General features: G+C 43.9%; 2 protein-coding genes across 2 annotated transcripts in view; one reads left to right on the top strand and one right to left on the bottom strand.

The window, feature by feature from the left end:
* The window catches only part of rad17 (RAD17 checkpoint clamp loader component), a 39886-nt gene extending 33031 nt beyond the window's left edge, over positions 1-6855 (bottom strand). The window contains exons 1-3 of the mRNA XM_072281306.1: positions 6749-6855; positions 4032-4145; positions 3003-3284 (exon numbers count right to left, since the gene is read on the bottom strand). Of these exons, the coding sequence (XP_072137407.1) occupies positions 3003-3284; positions 4032-4076 (327 nt within the window). The 5' untranslated portion in view covers positions 4077-4145; positions 6749-6855. The remainder of the gene's footprint in view (positions 1-3002; positions 3285-4031; positions 4146-6748) is intronic.
* Positions 6856-6984: 129 nt separating this feature from the next.
* On the top strand, positions 6985-18879 carry ak6 (adenylate kinase 6). Its single transcript, XM_072281307.1, has 5 exons — positions 6985-7085; positions 12300-12392; positions 13973-14031; positions 17274-17419; positions 18357-18879. The coding sequence occupies exons 1-5, from the start codon at positions 7055-7057 to the stop codon at positions 18544-18546; spliced, it is 519 nt and encodes a 172-aa protein (XP_072137408.1). The 5' UTR covers positions 6985-7054; the 3' UTR covers positions 18547-18879.

The following is an 18879-nucleotide window of genomic DNA, read 5'->3' as shown; positions in this document are numbered from 1 at the left end:
TCACCTGTAATCTGCAGTGTCAGTGATGTAAGCACACAGTGTTTGAGATGATTAAACAAAGATTCAAGGTGAAAAGCTGAAAATGGTTTAGGACACTGCCCTGGGCAATTTCTACGGCTAAGTCCGGGTTTAAAGGTGACTTGACATCTTACAAACAGCACCAGAATTCTGAATGTGAGGTGTTACTTCAACTTAAGGAACAGTTTCTGCATGATTCATCCTAACTAGTTTTAACCACGGCCACATTCAATCTAACAATGCCTTACTATCCTGGGCAATAATCCCCCTCCCTCCTTACCTCCGGAAGTCAACTCTTTTGTCTGTGTTTGGACCAGGGTTGTAATGAAGCTGGGAGCTAAGTGTCCTGGCCAAAGCCAACCTGAGCGTTAGTGAGTGGTTCATTGCTAAGTGCTGCTTGATACTGGCATTATGATTCCTTCCATCATTTGCTGTTGATTGAGAGTAGACTGAAGAGGTTGTTGTCGGCTTGATTGTACCTACACCATTTTTTGTAAAAAATTACAAATCTGGGCATGGCTGACATACAGCAGACTTGATGGGCCAAATAGCCTAATTCTGCCCTTACGTCTTCTTGTCTTATGGTATTGGAAAGCACGTCTTCAGGACAATAACCTCAATGTGGTGTGGTCCCACAGTATTTTCTATTCCGAGTACACTCAGTCATTTCGTGACATCATGCACACTGAATCAACTGGATTCAGTAAATACCAGAGACATGTAGCGGCAGGGACTACATCAATCTGTTACTTCCAGCTGAGGAGAATTGCAAATATTTCAGGCATGTCTCTGGCATTTACATGCTGCTCTCTCCTATCAATGATGAGGAGTTGTCTCCTCCCCAGGGCTGTTTAATTTTCTTCTGCCATTTTACGTCAGTGGAGCTGCAGAGCTTTGATGTGACCCACCGAATGTGGGATTACTTGATGCTGTCTGTTTTTCTGCGATCATAATTACATGTGCTATCTGTGCCTTGCGCTGTGTTTACTGTGATGCTGTGTTTTGCACCTTGGCTCTGCAGGAATGCTGTTTTGTTTGGCTGTGCTCATGGGTATGGTTGAACGTCAATTAAATTTAAACTTGAACTTATGTCAACTTGCACATCTACATAGTACTTACTTTTAATCTGTTACTATTATTGTGTTAATATTATGTTATGTGCTGTGTGTGATATATGTATTGTGTTTTGTACCTTGGTCCCAGTGGAACATTGCTTCATGTACAGTATACAGATGAATGACAATAAACTTGAATTTGAAAGAGTTCAAGCCACTTCCATACACTGAACCACATTCATCGATTCCCTTCACATTTTCAATTTCTGTCTTCCATATACTTAGTGAATAAGTCCCTGTCTCCTTGAGCGGAAAGGTCCAAAGATTCTCTACCTTTTACATGAAAAAAACATCTTCTCCTCTCATCCCTGAATTGCTAACCCCTTACTTTGAGAGTGGCTCTAGACTTCCTAGCTTTCGACTTTACTCTGCTCTACATTCATTACTGTGTGGGCAAGCGCAGCTCAAATACCATCTAAAAATTTGTCAGCGACACCACTGCTGTTGGCAAAATCTCAGATGGTAGTGAGGCAGCTTACAGGAGCAAGATAGATCAGCTGGTTGAGTGGTGTAATACTCTAACCCAGGTAACATATTGCTGAAGCTCTTCTGCACCCTCTTCAGAGTCTCCACATCCTTCCTGTAAAGGAGGTATCGGAACTGAAAGCAACACTCTTAATGTGACCATGTTACAAATACATTCAAAGAATGAGTCTTCAGTTTTATATGTTCTGACTTGACCTGAAGATACAGTCTGGTCTGTCTTGACAGACTCTGGTTATCATTACGCATTCTGCAAATCTCCCCAATCAATATGTCTCTTCTCCTTAACTTTCTAAGAGGAACACATTCAGGAATAGACTAAGACAACTGTGCTGCTCCAAAGAGCGCAATGTGAGATCATTCTTACCCTTGGCCATTAGGCTCTACAATGAGTCAACCTTTTGCCGGGGAAGTGATGTTGTTAGACTGTTATTAGCCTCTGTTTAAGCTCTGTTTACCACACCCTGCTGTCTCAGACATCCTGTCAATGGTACCATCACTTCTTGTCTAGACAGTGCAAACGTGCACTCATTACTGTACAATATTACAGTAATTTTTCCACTTGGAAAAATGTGTGAACTTCTAAATCTTGTAATCTTTGACTTGTAAATCTTGTACATCTTATTTTTAAGGTAACTTTTTTTATTCTTTCTTACTTCTCTAATATTTGTGTATCTGTGCACTTGTAATTGGACTGTAACACTGTAATTTCCTTTGGGATCAATAAATTATCCATCTATCGAAATTTCCCCTCACCAGAGGGAGGGAGAAGCCTCTTGGAGATGACAACTGACAAGGGAATCCCTTTCATTGATAATTTATCAAACAATGTAACATCTGTTTCTAGTTAACTCAAGTAACAATCTTTTCTCTCTTACCTACAAAATAATCAGAATTCCTGTGCCTATAGGTTGAGGACCCACGGTTGGGGCATTACTTGTGAGATAATTCTGCTTGTAGAATCGCTTCTCCAGAAATAACACGTAGGAAAAAAGGGTTTACATTATGGAGTATTTGCATACGGATGGTTTAGTTTAGGAACACAGCCTCTCCCTAAAGCAGGAGTATACTGTAAATGAAAGTCCGAAATTGCAGGGCTGATGAGACTCAAGTTAGGATTTGCTTTGGAAAATCTGAAGTTTACGCTGGGTAGACAGGGGGAGGTCAATAAGAAACACACTCCCATAATAAATAAAGACGTAACAGGATATCAGACCTATTTGCATAACTGTAGAAACAAGCTTCTCCAAACTGAAATCATAAAAGTATGGAAATTTGAATTGACTTTATTACTTACATCCTTCACATAGACAAGGAGTTAAAATCCAAAATTAATAGATATGGCCCATAATAAATTATGGAATTTATTATATATCACTTTCCTACCTGTGTTTGAGGTCGATATTCATCCACCCAGGAACTACTGCAATTTGAGGTGGAGTTTTGCCTACAGCGACTTAAAGTCTGTTCCGCATGAGATACTTTAATTCTTTTTTGATCCTTTGTGTCATTTAAGGTATTGGAATGAAATTTCTTGTCACTTCCTGTCCAAAGAATTTTCTGATTCCCACCACTTGACTTTGAACAAGCAGATGGCTTTCTGTCTGCAACCTGTGGTAAGGGAGATTTGCTGATGCAATCAAATGATGGATTCACCCAGTCGGTCACCTGAAATAACAATTTACACAATACTTTTAATCAAGGAATTAATTTTGCCGTATGTGTTCAAAAGAAATATTGTCATTACTTGGTTTATTTACTGCATCTGCAAAATCCTTGTTATTTCCATCTCCCTAGTAATTTGTCCCCCACATCCTTGCTGCTGTTCAGAGGCCCATATGTGATTCTCATGAGCATCTTTTTCACTCTTGCAGTTTCTTAACTCTCCCCAGAAGGATTTTACATCTTCCAATCCTATGTCACCTCTTTGTAAGGATTTCATTGCATTTTTAACAACAAAGCCACCCCACTCCCTCTGCATACCTGCTTATCCTTTCGATACACTCTGTATCCTTGGATATTAAGCTCCCAACTGAGAGCTTTTTTCAGCCACTAAGTGATGCCCACAACGCCATGTAATATTAACTTACAGATGCCAGCATGCGTGGCACTGGAGGTCTGCTCGTTATTATGCCAATATTAGCATACAGATGCCAGCAAGCACGACACTAGAAGTCTGTTCGTTATTATCGTGATATTAGCGGACAGAGGCCAGCATGCACAGCCTCTGTCCGCTAATATCAGGATAAAACACAGCCCAAGCCCAAGGATCTGATTTGCTAATACCATTCTTTAAGTTAAGTTGTTTGATCACAGAAACTAAAGATAAATTTGTATTCTCAATGCAGGTACTAGAACTATGACATAGTACAAAAGAACTTATATTCTCAAAGTACTGTTGTGAAACACTCTTACCTTAGCAGAAACAACCTTTCTGCCGAGAGAAGATTTTGACATCATCGACTGCCGGAAGTCATATGTGGGCTATGATCCACACTGTCATCAATAAAGTGATAAAGAAAACTCCAGCTTGAAAAAGAAAGAATATGCAAAATGTAGCTTTGATATGGTACTTTTTTTGTCCATTCTATCCTCTAGAATTCAACATTAGGTTCAACAATTAAAGGTAATATTCAGCTGCAGTACCTTTACCTACAGTTCTTCTGAAAATCACCTTTGTATTCTTTCTAACACCATTAAACGCCACCTTTGCCTTGCACAATCACCTTCAGCCTTTGACCTCATCACAGGCATTCTCACCTCCACTCCTATCTGTGTATATTAACAGCGTGCTTTTAAAACTTTTTTCCAGTTCTGAGAAAAGCTTATCAGTCACGCTGTTCTCCCCACACATGCTGCTGAAGTGGTTAGCACTTGATGCCTCTGTCACCCCTTCACAGAATCAGCAATTGTTTTCCTTATTCCCTAAGGAATTGAGCACTGCACACTAACGAGAAAACTATCAGCACAAGCGATTCCGCAGAAGCTGGAAATCCAGAGTAACAGGCACAAAATGCTGGAGGAACTCAGCAGGTCAGATAGCAATCATGAAAGTGAACACGAGGAATTCCGCAGATACTGCAAATTCAAGCAACACACATCAAAGTTGCTGGTGAACGCAGCAGGCCAGGCAGCATCTCTAGGAAGAGGTACAGTCGACGTTCTGGGCCGAGACCCTTCGTCAGGACAAAGTGAATGAGGTTTGAATGATTTAAGTGGTGGACCAAAATTAAAAGGCCAGGGTGTTGGAGCCAGAGGCGAGGGATGGGCTGGTTCAGCTCTCTGCTCCGCTGATATACTCATCTCTGTGCTGAACTATGGCCGTAGAGTGCAACTGACAGGCTTCTAAATCAGCTGTGGCTGTGGAGTCACTTTCGTGAACTTCAGCTCTAAATACTACTTGCTTACTTTTATAGTTTGCGTGACTTGTTGTTTTTCTGCACATTGGATGTTCAATGGTCTTTTTTTAAAAGATGGGTTCTATTGGGTTTCTTTGTTTTGTGGCTGTCCGTAAGGTGACGAGTCTCAAGGTTGTATATAGTATGCATACTTTGAATAAATATACTTTGAACTTTAAACTTAAACAGTTGCCATTTCTGGTCATCAGTACTGAAAAGTAAGGGGGAAGATGACCAAATAAAAGCAAGGGGGAAGGGGAAGGAGGACAAGCTAGAAGGTGATAGGTGAGGCCAGGTGGGCGGGAAAGGTAAAGGGTTGGAGAGGAAGGAATCTGATCAGAGAAGAGAGTGGACCATGGGAGAAAGGGAAGAAGGGCCACCAGCGGGAGGTGATAGGCAGATGAGGAAAAGAGGTAAGAGGCCAAGTGGGAAATGAAAGAAGAGGGAAGGGGGAAAAGAAAAAGAAAAAGAGAGAAAAAAAATTACCAAGAGCAATCAATGTTCATTCAAGTGCAAAATTGCACTGTGTGGTTTTTAAAGATACAACAACTGAGGCCTGTTGCAGAAACTACATTCCCAAAATATAGTTGTAAATCTTCTACTTGGTTCACCAGGAATAACTATTCAGCTCAGAAAAGATATTGACATCATGAACTTACTGGTGGTCAGGTTATACCCAGTTGCACACTGACACAATGGTTGAAAGTGCTTTACAGAAAGTTTATTTTCAGTTGTATCAAACAACCCCTACCAAGTTACTAGTCTTAAATTATATAATTAAAAATAACAGACAACATGTAAATAATGTCCATGGTTGTAGCCAAAAGCAGGAGGGGACTGAAGAAAGAACCGTTTTTGAGTATCTTTAATTCCTTGAATGGTTCATATTCATCAACTTCATTAAAATCCATACAATCTTTTTCCTCATACAATTTGTTTGCTGTGAGAAACTACCACAGATGTTCACAGTCCTCCATCCATCAGGTACAAAGAGAATCCAGAAAGAAAATCAAGGACATTATGTAATTTGCAACAAATCAATGATTAACTAAAATTGTCAAATGGGATACAACAATGTAGCACTACGCAAGCTACTTTCTAAGTGTAGGAAATTGTAAACTGCAATCAAATAATTTAGTCAGCTATTAAATAGCTGGACACAGGCAAGCCACAGTAAGAAAAATTTGTACACATAATTTAAATAGTTTCACAATTTTGTTATGAAGATTATTAATTCTGTATGATTTAAAAAGGAAAATAGTTTATTACCATCACTTCTGACACAGAGAACTACAATAAAAATGGAAAAAAGCTACATATATACAGGGCTCTCCTGCTTCAGTGAACACAATAAAAACAAATTATGTCTCAGGTCAAGGAGCTTTCGGCAGAAATGAGTGAAATAGAAATCAAATTATATGGCAGAGGAAAGGAGCAGAGGGAGTGGCAGTGAGAGCACAGACGTAGAGGGTCTGATTTCACTCGAATTGAAATGAGGCAGAGAAGCAGTGAAGGTGGAAGATGGAAATGGGACGAGTGTCTGAGTGTTCAGGTTCGCAGAACAGAGCAAAACTCTCTCCAGCTGACTGAAAGCACACTATTATGTACCGGGATACATGACAGCCCAGCCCCCGGACACCCCAGCTAGCCCATTACACAGCCTAATACAAACATTACACGTTACACACCCCAGGAGACACATAACACTCCACATTACACACACTTCACACTCACCAATTCTCTTCTCACTCCGATTTTTTAACAAACACCAGCTCGCCAAGAGGTCCTCCCTTTCTCCAGTCTCAGCTCTCAACCGTATTTTAGTTGTCCAGGATTTTGCCCATTGTGTTCCTTGATGCAGCGACGGTACCAGGAGAGCCACTGTTTCCTACAGAATCAACTTTGAATCATTGGGAGTGGTCTGTTTGTGCGTGAAATGTTTCTGATCATTTCGGCAGTGAGCAGGACGAGCCGTGACGCAAAGGGAGGTGGCTCAAGTCGAGCGAAAGACCCCACGGGTAGGAGCTCGTGTCTGTCACCATGGAGAGACGGCCGAATATCCTCCTCACAGGTGAGGGGTGTGGGTCTGAGTATGGGGGCCGGGGGTTTATGTGTGTGTGGTGCCTGTCACCATGGAGAATCGATCTTATCTCCTCACAGGTGAGGGGTGTGGGTCTGAGTACGGGGGCCGGGGGTTTATGTGTGTGTGGTGCCTGTCACCATGGAGAATCGATCTTATCTCCTCACAGGTGAGGGGTGTGGGTCTGAGTATGGGGGCCGGGGGTTTATGTGTGTGGTGTCTGTCACCATGGAGAATCGATCTTATCTCCTCACAGGTGAGGGGTGTGGGTCTGAGTATGGGGGCCGGGGGTTTATGTGTGTGTGGTGCCTGTCACCATGGAGAATCGATCTTATCTCCTCACAGGTGAGGGGTGTGGGTCTGAGTATGGGGGCCGGGGGTTTATGTGTGTGTGGTGCCTGTCACCATGGAGAATCGATCTTATCTCCTCACAGGTGAGGGGTGTGGGTCTGAGTATGGGGGCCGGGGGTTTATGTGTGTGTGGTGCCTGTCACCATGGAGAATCGATCTTATCTCCTCACAGGTGAGGGGTGTGGGTCTGAGTATGGGGGCCGGGGGTTTATGTGTGTGTGGTGCCTGTCACCATGGAGAATCGATCTTATCTCCTCACGGGTGAGGGGTGTGGGTCTGAGTATGGGGGCCGGGGGTTTATGTGTGTGTGGTGCCTGTCACCATGGAGAATTGATCTTATCTCCTCACGGGTGAGGGGTGTGGGTCTGAGTATGGGGGCCGGGGGTTTATGTGTGTGTGGTGCCTGTCACCATGGAGAATCGATCTTATCTCCTCACAGGTGAGGGGTGTGGGTCTGAGTATGGGGGCCGGGGGTTTATGTGTGTGTGGTGCCTGTCACCATGGGGAATCGATCTTATCTCCTCACAGGTGAGGGGTGTGGGTCTGAGTATGGGGGCCGGGGGTTTATGTGTGTGTGGTGCCTGTCACCATGGAGAATCGATCTTATCTCCTCACAGGTGAGGGGTGTGGGTCTGAGTATGGGGGCCGGGGGTTTATGTGTGTGTGGTGCCTGTCACCATGGAGAATCGATCTTATCTCCTCACAGGTGAGGGGTGTGGGTCTGAGTATGGGGGCCGGGGGTTTATGTGTGTGTGGTGCCTGTCAGCATGGAGAATCGATCTTATCTCCTCACAGGTGAGGGGTGTGGGTCTGAGTATGGGGGCCGGGGGTTTATGTGTGTGTGGTGCCTGTCAGCATGGAGAATCGATCTTATCTCCTCACAGGTGAGGGGTGTGGGTCTGAGTATGGGGGCCGGGGGTTTATGTGTGTGTGGTGCCTGTCAGCATGGAGAATCGATCTTATCTCCTCACAGGTGAGGGGTGTGGGTCTGAGTATGGGGGCCGGGGGTTTATGTGTGTGTGGTGCCTGTCAGCATGGAGAATCGATCTTATCTCCTCACAGGTGAGGGGTGTGGGTCTGAGTATGGGGGCCGGGGGTTTATGTGTGTGTGGTGCCTGTCAGCATGGAGAATCGATCTTATCTCCTCACAGGTGAGGGGTGTGGGTCTGAGTATGGGGGCCGGGGGTTTATGTGTGTGTGGTGCCTGTCACCATGGAGAATCGATCTTATCTCCTCACAGGTGAGGGGTGTGGGTCTGAGTATGGGGGCCGGGGGTTTATGTGTGTGTGGTGCCTGTCACCATGGAGAATCGATCTTATCTCCTCACAGGTGAGGGGTGTGGGTCTGAGTATGGGGGCCGGGGGTTTATGTGTGTGTGGTGCCTGTCACCATGGAGAATCGATCTTATCTCCTCACAGGTGAGGGGTGTGGGTCTGAGTATGGGGGCCGGGGGTTTATGTGTGTGTGGTGCCTGTCACCATGGAGAATCGATCTTATCTCCTCACAGGTGAGGGGTGTGGGTCTGAGTACGGGGGCCGGGGGTTTATGTGTGTGTGGAGCCTGTCACCATGGAGAATCGATCTTATCTCCTCACAGGTGAGGGGTGTGGGTCTGAGTACGGGGGCCGGGGGTTTATGTGTGTGTGGTGCCTGTCAGCATGGAGAATCGATCTTATCTCCTCACAGGTGAGGGCTGTGGGTCTGAGTACGGGGGCCGGGGGTTTATGTGTGTATGGTGCCTGTCACCATGGAGAATCGATCTTATCTCCTCACAGGTGAGGGGTGTGGGTCTGAGTATGGGGGCCGGGGGTTTATGTGTGTGTGGTGCCTGTCACCATGGAGAATCGATCTTATCTCCTCACAGGTGAGGGGTGTGGGTCTGAGTATGGGGGCCGGGGGTTTATGTGTGTGTGGTGCCTGTCACCATGGAGAATCGATCTTATCTCCTCACAGGTGAGGGGTGTGGGTCTGAGGATGGGGGCCGGGGGTTTATGTGTGTGTGGTGCCTGTCACCATGGAGAATCGATCTTATCTCCTCACAGGTGAGGGGTGTGGGTCTGAGGATGGGGGCCGGGGGTTTATGTGTGTGTGGTGCCTGTCACCATGGAGAATCGATCTTATCTCCTCACAGGTGAGGGGTGTGGGTCTGAGGATGGGGGCCGGGGGTTTATGTGTGTGTGGTGCCTGTCACCATGGAGAATCGATCTTATCTCCTCACAGGTGAGGGGTGTGGGTCTGAGTATGGGGGCCAGGGGTTTATGTGTGTGTGGTGCCTGTCACCATGGAGAATCGATCTTATCTCCTCACAGGTGAGGGGTGTGGGTCTGAGTATGGGGGTCAGGGGTTTATGTGTGTATGGTGCCTGTCACCATGGAGAATTGATCTTATCTCCTCACAGGTGAGGGGTGTGGGTCTGAGTATGGGGGCCGGGGGTGTATGTGTGTGTGGTGCCTGTCACCATGGAGAATCGATCTTATCTCCTCACAGGTGAGGGGTGTGGGTTTGAGTATGGGGGCCAGGGGTTTATGTGTGTGTGGTGTCTGTCACCATGGAGAATCGATCTTATCTCCTCACAGGTGAGGGGTGTGGGTCTGAGTATGGGGGCCAGGGGTTTATGTGTGTGTGGTGCCTGTCACCATGGAGAATCGATCTTATCTCCTCACAGGTGAGGGGTGTGGGTTTGAGTATGGGGGCCAGGGGTTTATGTGTGTGGTGTCTGTCACCATAGAGAGACGGTCGAATATCCTTCTCACGGGTGGGGAGTGTGGGTCTGAGTATGGGGGCCAGGGGTTTATGTGTGTGGTGTCTGTCAGCATGGAGAGATGCCGAATGTCCTGCTCACAGGTGAGGGGTGTGGGTCTGAGTATGGGGGCCGGGGGCTTATGTGTGTGTGTGGTGTCTGTCACCATGGGGAAACGGCCGAATATCCTCCTCACAGGTGAGGGGTGTGGGTTTGAGTATGGGGGCCAGGGGTTTATGTGTGTGGTGTCTGTCAGCATGGAGAGATGCCGAATGTCCTGCTCACAGGTGAGGGGTGTGGGTCTGAGTATGGGGGCCAGGGGTTTATGTGTGTGTGGTGTCTGTCACCATGGGGAAACGGCCGAATATCCTCCTCACAGGTGAGGGGTGTGGGTTTGAGTATGGGGGCCGGGGGTTTATGTGTATGGTGTCTGTCACTATGGAGAGATGCCGAATGTCCTGCTCACAGGTGAGGGGTGTGGGTCTGAGTATGGGGGCCGGGGGCTTATGTGTATGGTGTCTGTCAGCATGGAGAGATGGCCGAATATCCTTCTCTCAGGTGGAGGGTGGGGATCTGTATGGGGTCAGGAGTTTATATGTATGAGGCGTGTATGTGTGTGGTGTCTTATCACATAGAGATGGCCAAATGTCCTCATTGTGCGGGAGTAGGATGTATCGGGGAAGGAGGGAGAGGAATCGTGAGTAACCATAGAGAGACCGCCAAATATCTTTCTGAAAGATGTGTGGGGAGGGGTTGGATTGGGGTGAGATTGTGGTAAGGGTAGGGAGTGGTGGTTGAGCTGTTTGTGTGGGGACAGCCGGGAGAGTGTACGATGGGTTGTCTGGGTAGGGTAAAGGAGGGCAAGCTAGTTTACTTTAACTGTTGCTTGTGCATGGGGTGAGTTTTCTTAGGGGCAAAAATCAAGATGCTGGTGGAGACACAAAAATCTGCTTGTTGCTGAAGATGCTGGAGGAGTCAGTGGATTGAGGAGTGGTGGCAAATGCATATGAGTGGGGGACAGCATATATTCCCAGTGAGGATTTACTTTTTATGCTACTTTTGTCTAGTATTGTTAAGGTTCCTAAGGGTGCTACAACATCTGACAACTGAGAGAAGCTACATGCAATGTTTTCTCTACTCTACTAGCTATAACTTCAGAAAGCTCTTTCTGTTACATTGGCTTCTGGCTTCTTCCCCCTTCCATCCCATCCATGATGAAGGGTCTCAGTCCAAAACGTTAACTGTTTATTCCCCTCCATATTTGCTGCCTGATCTGCTGAATCCCTCCAGCATTTGTGTGTGTTGTTCTGTTGCATTATTGAATAGGTCAGAATTTTATTTCTTAGATCGCAGAAGATTGAGAGGAGATTTGAAGGAGGTTAAAAAAAATTATGAAGGGTATAGACAGGGTAAATGAGGTTTTTCCACTGAGGTTGGGTGGGACTACAACGAGACGTAATGGGTTAAGGGTGAAAGGTGAAACGTTTAAGGGGAACACAAGCGGAAACTTCTTCACTCAGAGGGTTGTGAGAGTGGAACGAGCTGCCAGTGCAAGTGGTGCATGCAGGTTACATTGCATTATACAGGGAAAATACAAAAACAAAACTCCCAGCAGTAGTGAAGGCTGAAGGAAATGGGGAAGTAAAATAAAGCCAGCATTAATTTTAAAAACATTGTAATGGAAGTTAGCAAACTTGAAAATTGATTAATTTCAAGGATCTAATGACATTTGATACTGGTGACTTCAGAGATGGTAAATTATTTGCTTTTTATCTGCCAAAGTTTAAAAAAAAATGCTGCAATGCTTCCTGTACATTGAAGGGTCCCAAATGTAACCACAAAGGAGAGAGAGAGAGACACACACACAAAAGAAACTGGAAATTAAAAACCTGTCAGCTCAATGAGATAGTGGGGGAAGATACCGGAATCTATCATGAAGTCTGTGATTTTGAACCACCATGAAAAGAATGGTACAATCGTGTGGAACTGTAAATCCTCGTGGGAGGGAGAAAGCATTGATGTTGTGCGTTGTGACACTACACTCTGGGAGGTCGGTGGGGAGCATTCCCACAGGGATGCTGTAACAATCGGTGACAGCAGTGTTTCTCCTGGCAGGTACTCCAGGCGTTGGGAAAACCACCCTCGGTAAAGAGTTAGCTGGAAGAACTGGACTGACGTATGTGAATGTGGGAGAACTGGCAAAGGAAGGTGAGTATAGATTTGCATCTTCCAATTACTGGAACAGACATGAGTTATGGTGGTTTGTAGCCAGGTCAGTACTCTGCTGTTTCATATAACACATGAAAACATTTCTAAAAATCTACATCTCTCCTCTAAGTGATACTCACAATTCTTGAAAAGTTTGAGTTTCATTTTTAAAGGAAGGATTGATAACGTAGCTCCAGTATATATACTTCCATTCCCAGTAAGCACAAATATATTTCCTTTTTTAATTTTCAGCAAATTAAAGCCAGTGTTAGGAAACATTGTTTGTCATAAATTAATTTATCTCCATTAATTAAAGGACGTTCAGACTACTGAATTTTCAGCAGCTGCAGAAAAGATTTACAGTGTCTGGACAAATTGACTAATGTTTGACTAAATGACAAAGTTGATTGAATGTTTGCATTGCTGAAAAATGACAATTAAATATTTCAAAAAGTATGCAAAGTCTTTGTACTAGCTGTGACATTTTATAAACTAATAACAGGATGTAATATGATGAAATATTTGTCTTGTAAAACAATTGCTTTTGGAAACAATTACCTTGGCTTACTTCATGGATTTCCTTATTTAAACGTAATAATGAATGTTGTGTTCAGATAAAAGCATGAACATTTTGAGTTTAGATAGAAAAGACCTCTGGGAAGTGATGACCATTGCTTGGTGATACTGTTGTGTGGCAATTCTCGCCCTGATTTTATATGCAGTGGATTCTGGTTGATTGGGCCATTAACTAATTGGGCGAACTACTTCTTTGGGACAACTCTTAAAAAATTCACAACCGTTTTGCTCACAGCAGTTTCAAGCATTCAGGCTTGGAGATGCCAGAAATGGCCAGGAGTGAAATTGAAACAATTTCACTACTTCAACAAGTTAGGAACTAAGAAGAATTTGAAAATATCGGCAATTATCTTTAATGTTACAATTAAGTGGAGGATAGACAATATGCAACAGGTGCAGGAGTAGGCCATTCACCCCTCGAGCCAGCACCGCCATTCACTGTGATCATGGCTGATCATCCACAATCAGTACCCTATTCCTGCCTTGTCCCCATATCCCTTGACTCCGCTATCTTTAAGAGCTCTATCTGACTCTTTCTTGAAAGCATCCAGAGAATTGGCCTCCACTGCCTTCTGAGGCAATCGTCAAGAACACTGTGTGAAGGCAGTCCATTAGCTCCACTCAGTGTCTGTGCTGGTTTTGTTCATTTACGGTCAATCGAAGGAATACGTTTTTGTACAGTGAATAATTCCTCCGTCAGTAACTATTAGGAAGTAATACAGTTTTCCAGTACTGTAGTAGTATTGGTAATGTTCTAATTTATTCTGTATTTCATTTAAATATTAAATTTGTTACTCAATTTGTCATTTTTATACCTTTTTATGTATAAAACTTTGGCAAAATATACTGGTCCTGATGTGCCCATATTAACTGGAATCCACTGTATATTTTATGTATCAATGTGGGTTTAATATTTGTGAATGTATCTGTACTTTTCTGTCCTAATGGATGTTGCTAGTCAGGAGACAGCTATAAACCAGTATGTTTGTAATATATCTGCAAAGGTCAGCTGTATGAAGGCTATGATGAAGAATATTCGTGTCCCATTCTGGATGAAGACGGGGTGAGTATTGCAGTAGAAAACTTACTATCATCCAAAATGCATTTCAAACATCTGCCCATTTACTTTGTGTTGATTTGTTCAATCCCAAATGTCAGCTTAAATCAAGGAACTTGAGGCTATCAGGCAGGAACTTGGAAGCATAAATTGGAAACAGATATTCCGTACTTTTCTCAGGGAAAAGTACAGAAGAAATGTGGCAAAGGTTCAGGGGATATTTGTGTAGAGTTCTGCATAGGTACATTCCAATGAGACAGGGAAAGGATGGTAGGGTACAGGAACCATGGTGTACAAAGGCTGTTGTAAATCTAGTCAAGAAGAAAAGAAGAGCTTATGAAAGGTTCAAAACGCAAGGTAATGATCGAGAGCTAGAAGATTATAAGGCTAGCAGGAAGGAGCTCAAGAAAGAAATTAGGAGAGCCAGAAGGGGCCATGAGAAGGCCTTGGCGGACAGGATTAAGGAAAACTCCAAGGCATTCTGCAAGTATGTGAAGAGCAAGAGGAGAGGACGTGAGAGAATAGGACCAATCAAGTGTGACAGTGGAAAAGTGTGTATGGAACCGGAGGAGATAGCAGACGTACTTAATGAGTACTTTGCTTCAGTATTCACTACAGAAAAGGATCTTGGCGATTATAGGGATGATTTACAGTGGACTGAAAAGCTTGAGCATGTAGATATTATGAAAGAGGATGTGCAGGCGCTTTTGGAAAGCATCAAGTTGGATAAGTCACTGGGACTGGTCGAGATGTAACCCAGGCTACTGTGGGAGGTGAGGGAGGAGATTGCGGATCCTCCAGCGTTGATCTTTCCACCATCAATGGGGATGGGAGAGGTTCCGGAGGATTGGAGTATTGCGGATGTTGTTCCATTATTCAAGAAAGGGAGTAGAGATACCCCAGGAAATTATAGACCGGTGAGTCTTACTTCAGTGGTTGGTAAGTTGATGGAGAAGATCCTGAGAGGCAGGAATTATGAACATTTGGAGAGGCATAATATGAATAGGAATAGTCAGCATGGCTTTGTGAAAAGCAGGTCGTGCCTTACAAGCCTGATTGAATTTTTTGAGGATGTGACTAGACACATTGATGATGGTAGAGCAGTAGATGTAGTGTATATGGATTTCAGCAAGGCAGTTGACAAGCTACCCAATGCAAGGCTTATTGAGAAAGTAAGGAGGCATGGGATCCAAGGGGAAATTGCTTTGTGGATCCAGAACTGGCTTGCCCACAGAAGGCAAAGAGTGATTGTAGATGGGTCATATTCTGCATGGAGGTCAGTCACCTGTGGTGTGCCCCAGGGATCTGTTCTGGGACCCCTACTCTTCGTGATTTTTACAAATGACCTGGATGAGGAAGTGGAGGGATGGGTTAGTAAATTTGCTGATGACACAAAGGTTGGAGGTGTTGTGGATAGTGTGGAGGGCTGTCAGAGGTTATAGCGGGACATTGATAGCATGCAAAACTGGGCTGAGAAATGGCAGATGGAGTTCAACCCAGATAAGTGTGAAGTGGTTAATTTTGATAGGTCAAATATGATGACAGAATATAGTATTAATGATAAGACTCTTGGCAGTGTGGAGGATCAGAGGGATCTTGGGGTCCGAGTCCATAGGACACTCAAAGCTGCTGCACAGGTTGACTCTCTGGTTAAGAAGGCATATGGTGCATTGGCCTTCATGGAAGTGAGTTTAGGAGCCGAGAGGTAATGTTGCAGCTATATAGGACCCTGGTCAGACCCCACTTGGAGTACTGTGCTCAGTTCAGGTCACCTCACTATAGGAAGGATGTGGAAACCATAGAAAGGGTACAGAGGAGACTTACAAGGATGTTGCCTGGATTGGAGAGCATGCCTTATGAGCATAGTTTGAGTGAACTCGACCTTTTTTCCTTGGAGCGACAGAGGATGAGAAGTGACCTGATAGAGGTGTATACGATGGTGAGAGGCATTGATCGTGTGGATAGTCAGAGGCTTTTTCCTAGGGCTGAAATGGCTAACAGTAGAGGGCACACTTTTAAGGTGCTTGGAAGTAGGTACAGAGGAGATATCAGTGGTAAGTTTTTTTACGCAGAGAGTGGTGAGTGCGTGGAATGGGCTGCCGGTGACGGTGGTGGAGGCGGATGTGATAGGGTCTTTTAAGAGACTCCTAGACAGGTATATGGAGCTCAGGAAAATAGAGGGCTATGGGTAATACTAGGTAATTTTTAAGGTCAGGATATGTTCGACACAGCTTTGTGGGCCGAAGAGCCTGTATTGTGCTGTAGGCTTTCTATGTTTCTAACCAGGAAAGTTAGACTTATTTACATAATTGTGCATGAGCATTGGAATAGAGCAGGGAAGGAATCAACTAAGTTGTAAAACGACCAGGTTGTACTTGTTGCCTGAATGAAACCTTGGAGTTTCATTCCTTAGCAACACATACAAAATTCTGGAGGAACTCAGCAGGTTAGGCAGCACCTGCTCAGCACCTCCAGCAGTTTTTGTGTGTTGCTTCGGATTTCCAACATCTCTCATCTTCATGAGTTTCATTCCTCGCCTTGTCCACTGTCAATGATATTGTTATTTTCGGTGTTTTGGGTAGGATTTGGGTTTCAACATTTGATGTTTATTAAACAACTGAACCAAGATATCTCTGGTTTGTTCTACCCTCACCAAAAACTTTGACAAACTTCTGTAGTTGCACAGTGGAGAGTATCCTAACTGGCTGTATCACGGCCTGATATAGAAACACCAATGCCCAGGATCAGAAAAGTCTACTGAAGGTGGTGGATACAGCCAAGTCCATCACAGGCAAAGCCTTCCCCACCATTGAGCACAAATATAAGGAGCTCTGCTACAAGAAAGCAGCATCTATCATAAAAGACACCCGCCATCCAGGCTATGCTTTCTTCTCACTGCTACTATCAGGGAGAAGGTACAGAAGCTGTAGGTCCTTCACCAGCGGGTTCAGGAACAGTTATTGAATTGGTGCGAATAACTTCAATCACCACATTCTGCAACTTATAGTTTCACTTTCAATGACTCTTTACAACTTGTTCTTGGTATTAATAGTATTATTTTATTTGCGCAATTTGTCTTTTGCACATTGGTTATCTGTAAGTTTTTGTTTAAGTATAGATTTTTTTCATAAATTCCATATTTCCTTATTTTCTGTAAATATCTGCAAGAAAATGAATCTTGTTAGTATATGATGACGAATTAAAGATTGATAATATTTTGACTTTGACTAATGGAATTTGCTTTGCAGGTGATTGACGAACTTGAGGAGAAGATGAATGAAGGCGGGGTAATTGTGGATTACCATGGGTGTGACTTCTTCCCAGAGCGATGGTTCCACATTGTCTTTGTCCTTCGAACAGACAACTCAATCTTGTATGACAGATTAGAGAACAGGTACTGGGTCTGCCTATTCCGCTAACTTGCAGTGTTTTCAAAGTAGTTCATTGTACATGTACCGTCTTCCCCTAAAAAAAAATCACCCTAGTTACTGATTAATTGAACTGATCTTTGGGAAATTGCAGATTGCAGAGAAAGGTGCTATAAGGGTTTCAGGGAGAAGGCAGTGGATTGGGGCAGAGGGAAATGGCTCAGTGGACCAAATGGCCTAGTTCTACTCCTGCATTTTATGATCTCAGCAATGAATATAGTTTCCAGGGTAGTGTTTTTTTTTCCCTCATACTTTGTCCAGAGGTCCGCTGTTTATGGCAGAACTTTAACAGTAACTGTCAGTAGACTAGTTCAATGCATGGGACAGCAGAGTTGCTGTACCATTGCCTCTACAGCAGCAGCCTTGTGTGAATTAATTAGAAAAAGGTATCCAATTTCATGTTTCCCTTTTCTAACAAATTTCATGACATATGCCATGATATTAAGCCTGATTCTGATTCTTTTGCTAGATCCCTGCCAGTGAAGCCCCTTCTGAAGTTAATATTAGTTTTACTTGGTCTGTATTAAAGAGAATTCTTTATTTTTAAAGCAAGCAGCAGAGTAGCATAATGGTTAGTGTAACGTTTTACAACACCAATGATTATTGATCACGGTTCGATGGCTGTTAGCAAAAAAAAGAAAAACAGGGTAGCGTGGTAGAGTAGCAGTTAGCACAATGTTTTACAGTGCCAGTGATCACCGGTCGGGGTTCAATTTTCACTGCTCTCCTAAGGGGTTTGTATGTTCTCCCCATGACCAGTGATCTATGAGTATTAGTATTAAATGTGTTAGTGTTTGCTTTGCTCATCTTACTTACAAGATATTCTGTAACAAACCAAATTTCTTTGATCAAAAAGGCTCTCTTATTATAATAATTGTTTAATTTTTGTTTATTGTTCTTCAGGGGTTACAGTGGGAAGAAACTTCAGGACAACATACAGTGTGAGATTTTCCAGACTATATATGAAGAGGCAATGGAATCCTACCAAGAGGAGATAGTGCATCAGCTGCCCAGCAACACGCCCGAGGACATGGAAAGAAACTTGGAACAGATTGTACAGTGGGTCGAACAGTGGAAGAAAGATAACAATTAAATGCTAGCAGTTAAGGACAGTTTTAGGTTTAGACCAGGGGTTCCCAACCTGGGGTCCATGGACCCTTTGCTAATGGTATTGGTCCATGGCATAAAATAGGTTGGTAACCCCTGGCTTAGAAGATTGATTGCTGGCTTAAAAAGAAACTAGTATACTGAGACAGCTGGTTTTCATTGGGCTGTATGTAACATTGTGAAAGAGTACTGGTATTTTACACAGTGGAAAACACAAAGAACATTTAGACTGTATAGATATTTACTTGTGTATTTACGAACAGAATTGTATAATGATCAATGCAGAAATTTTGCTATTAAACCAAGATGTATAAATCAA

The sequence above is a fragment of the Mobula birostris genome, chromosome 17, assembly GCF_030028105.1.
Source record: "Mobula birostris isolate sMobBir1 chromosome 17, sMobBir1.hap1, whole genome shotgun sequence".
NCBI classification, from domain to species: domain Eukaryota; kingdom Metazoa; phylum Chordata; class Chondrichthyes; order Myliobatiformes; family Myliobatidae; genus Mobula; species Mobula birostris.
This window is presented reverse-complemented; position numbering and strand designations above follow the sequence as displayed.

Coding starts and splice junctions, on each gene's coding strand:
- ak6 (XM_072281307.1), top strand. CDS start 7,055: ATGGAGAGACGGCCGAATATCCTCCTCACAG. Junction 12,393..13,972: donor GGGAGAACTGGCAAAGGAAG/GTGAGTATAGAT, acceptor ATATCTGCAAAG/GTCAGCTGTATGAAGGCTAT. Junction 17,420..18,356: donor TATGACAGATTAGAGAACAG/GTACTGGGTCTG, acceptor ATTGTTCTTCAG/GGGTTACAGTGGGAAGAAAC.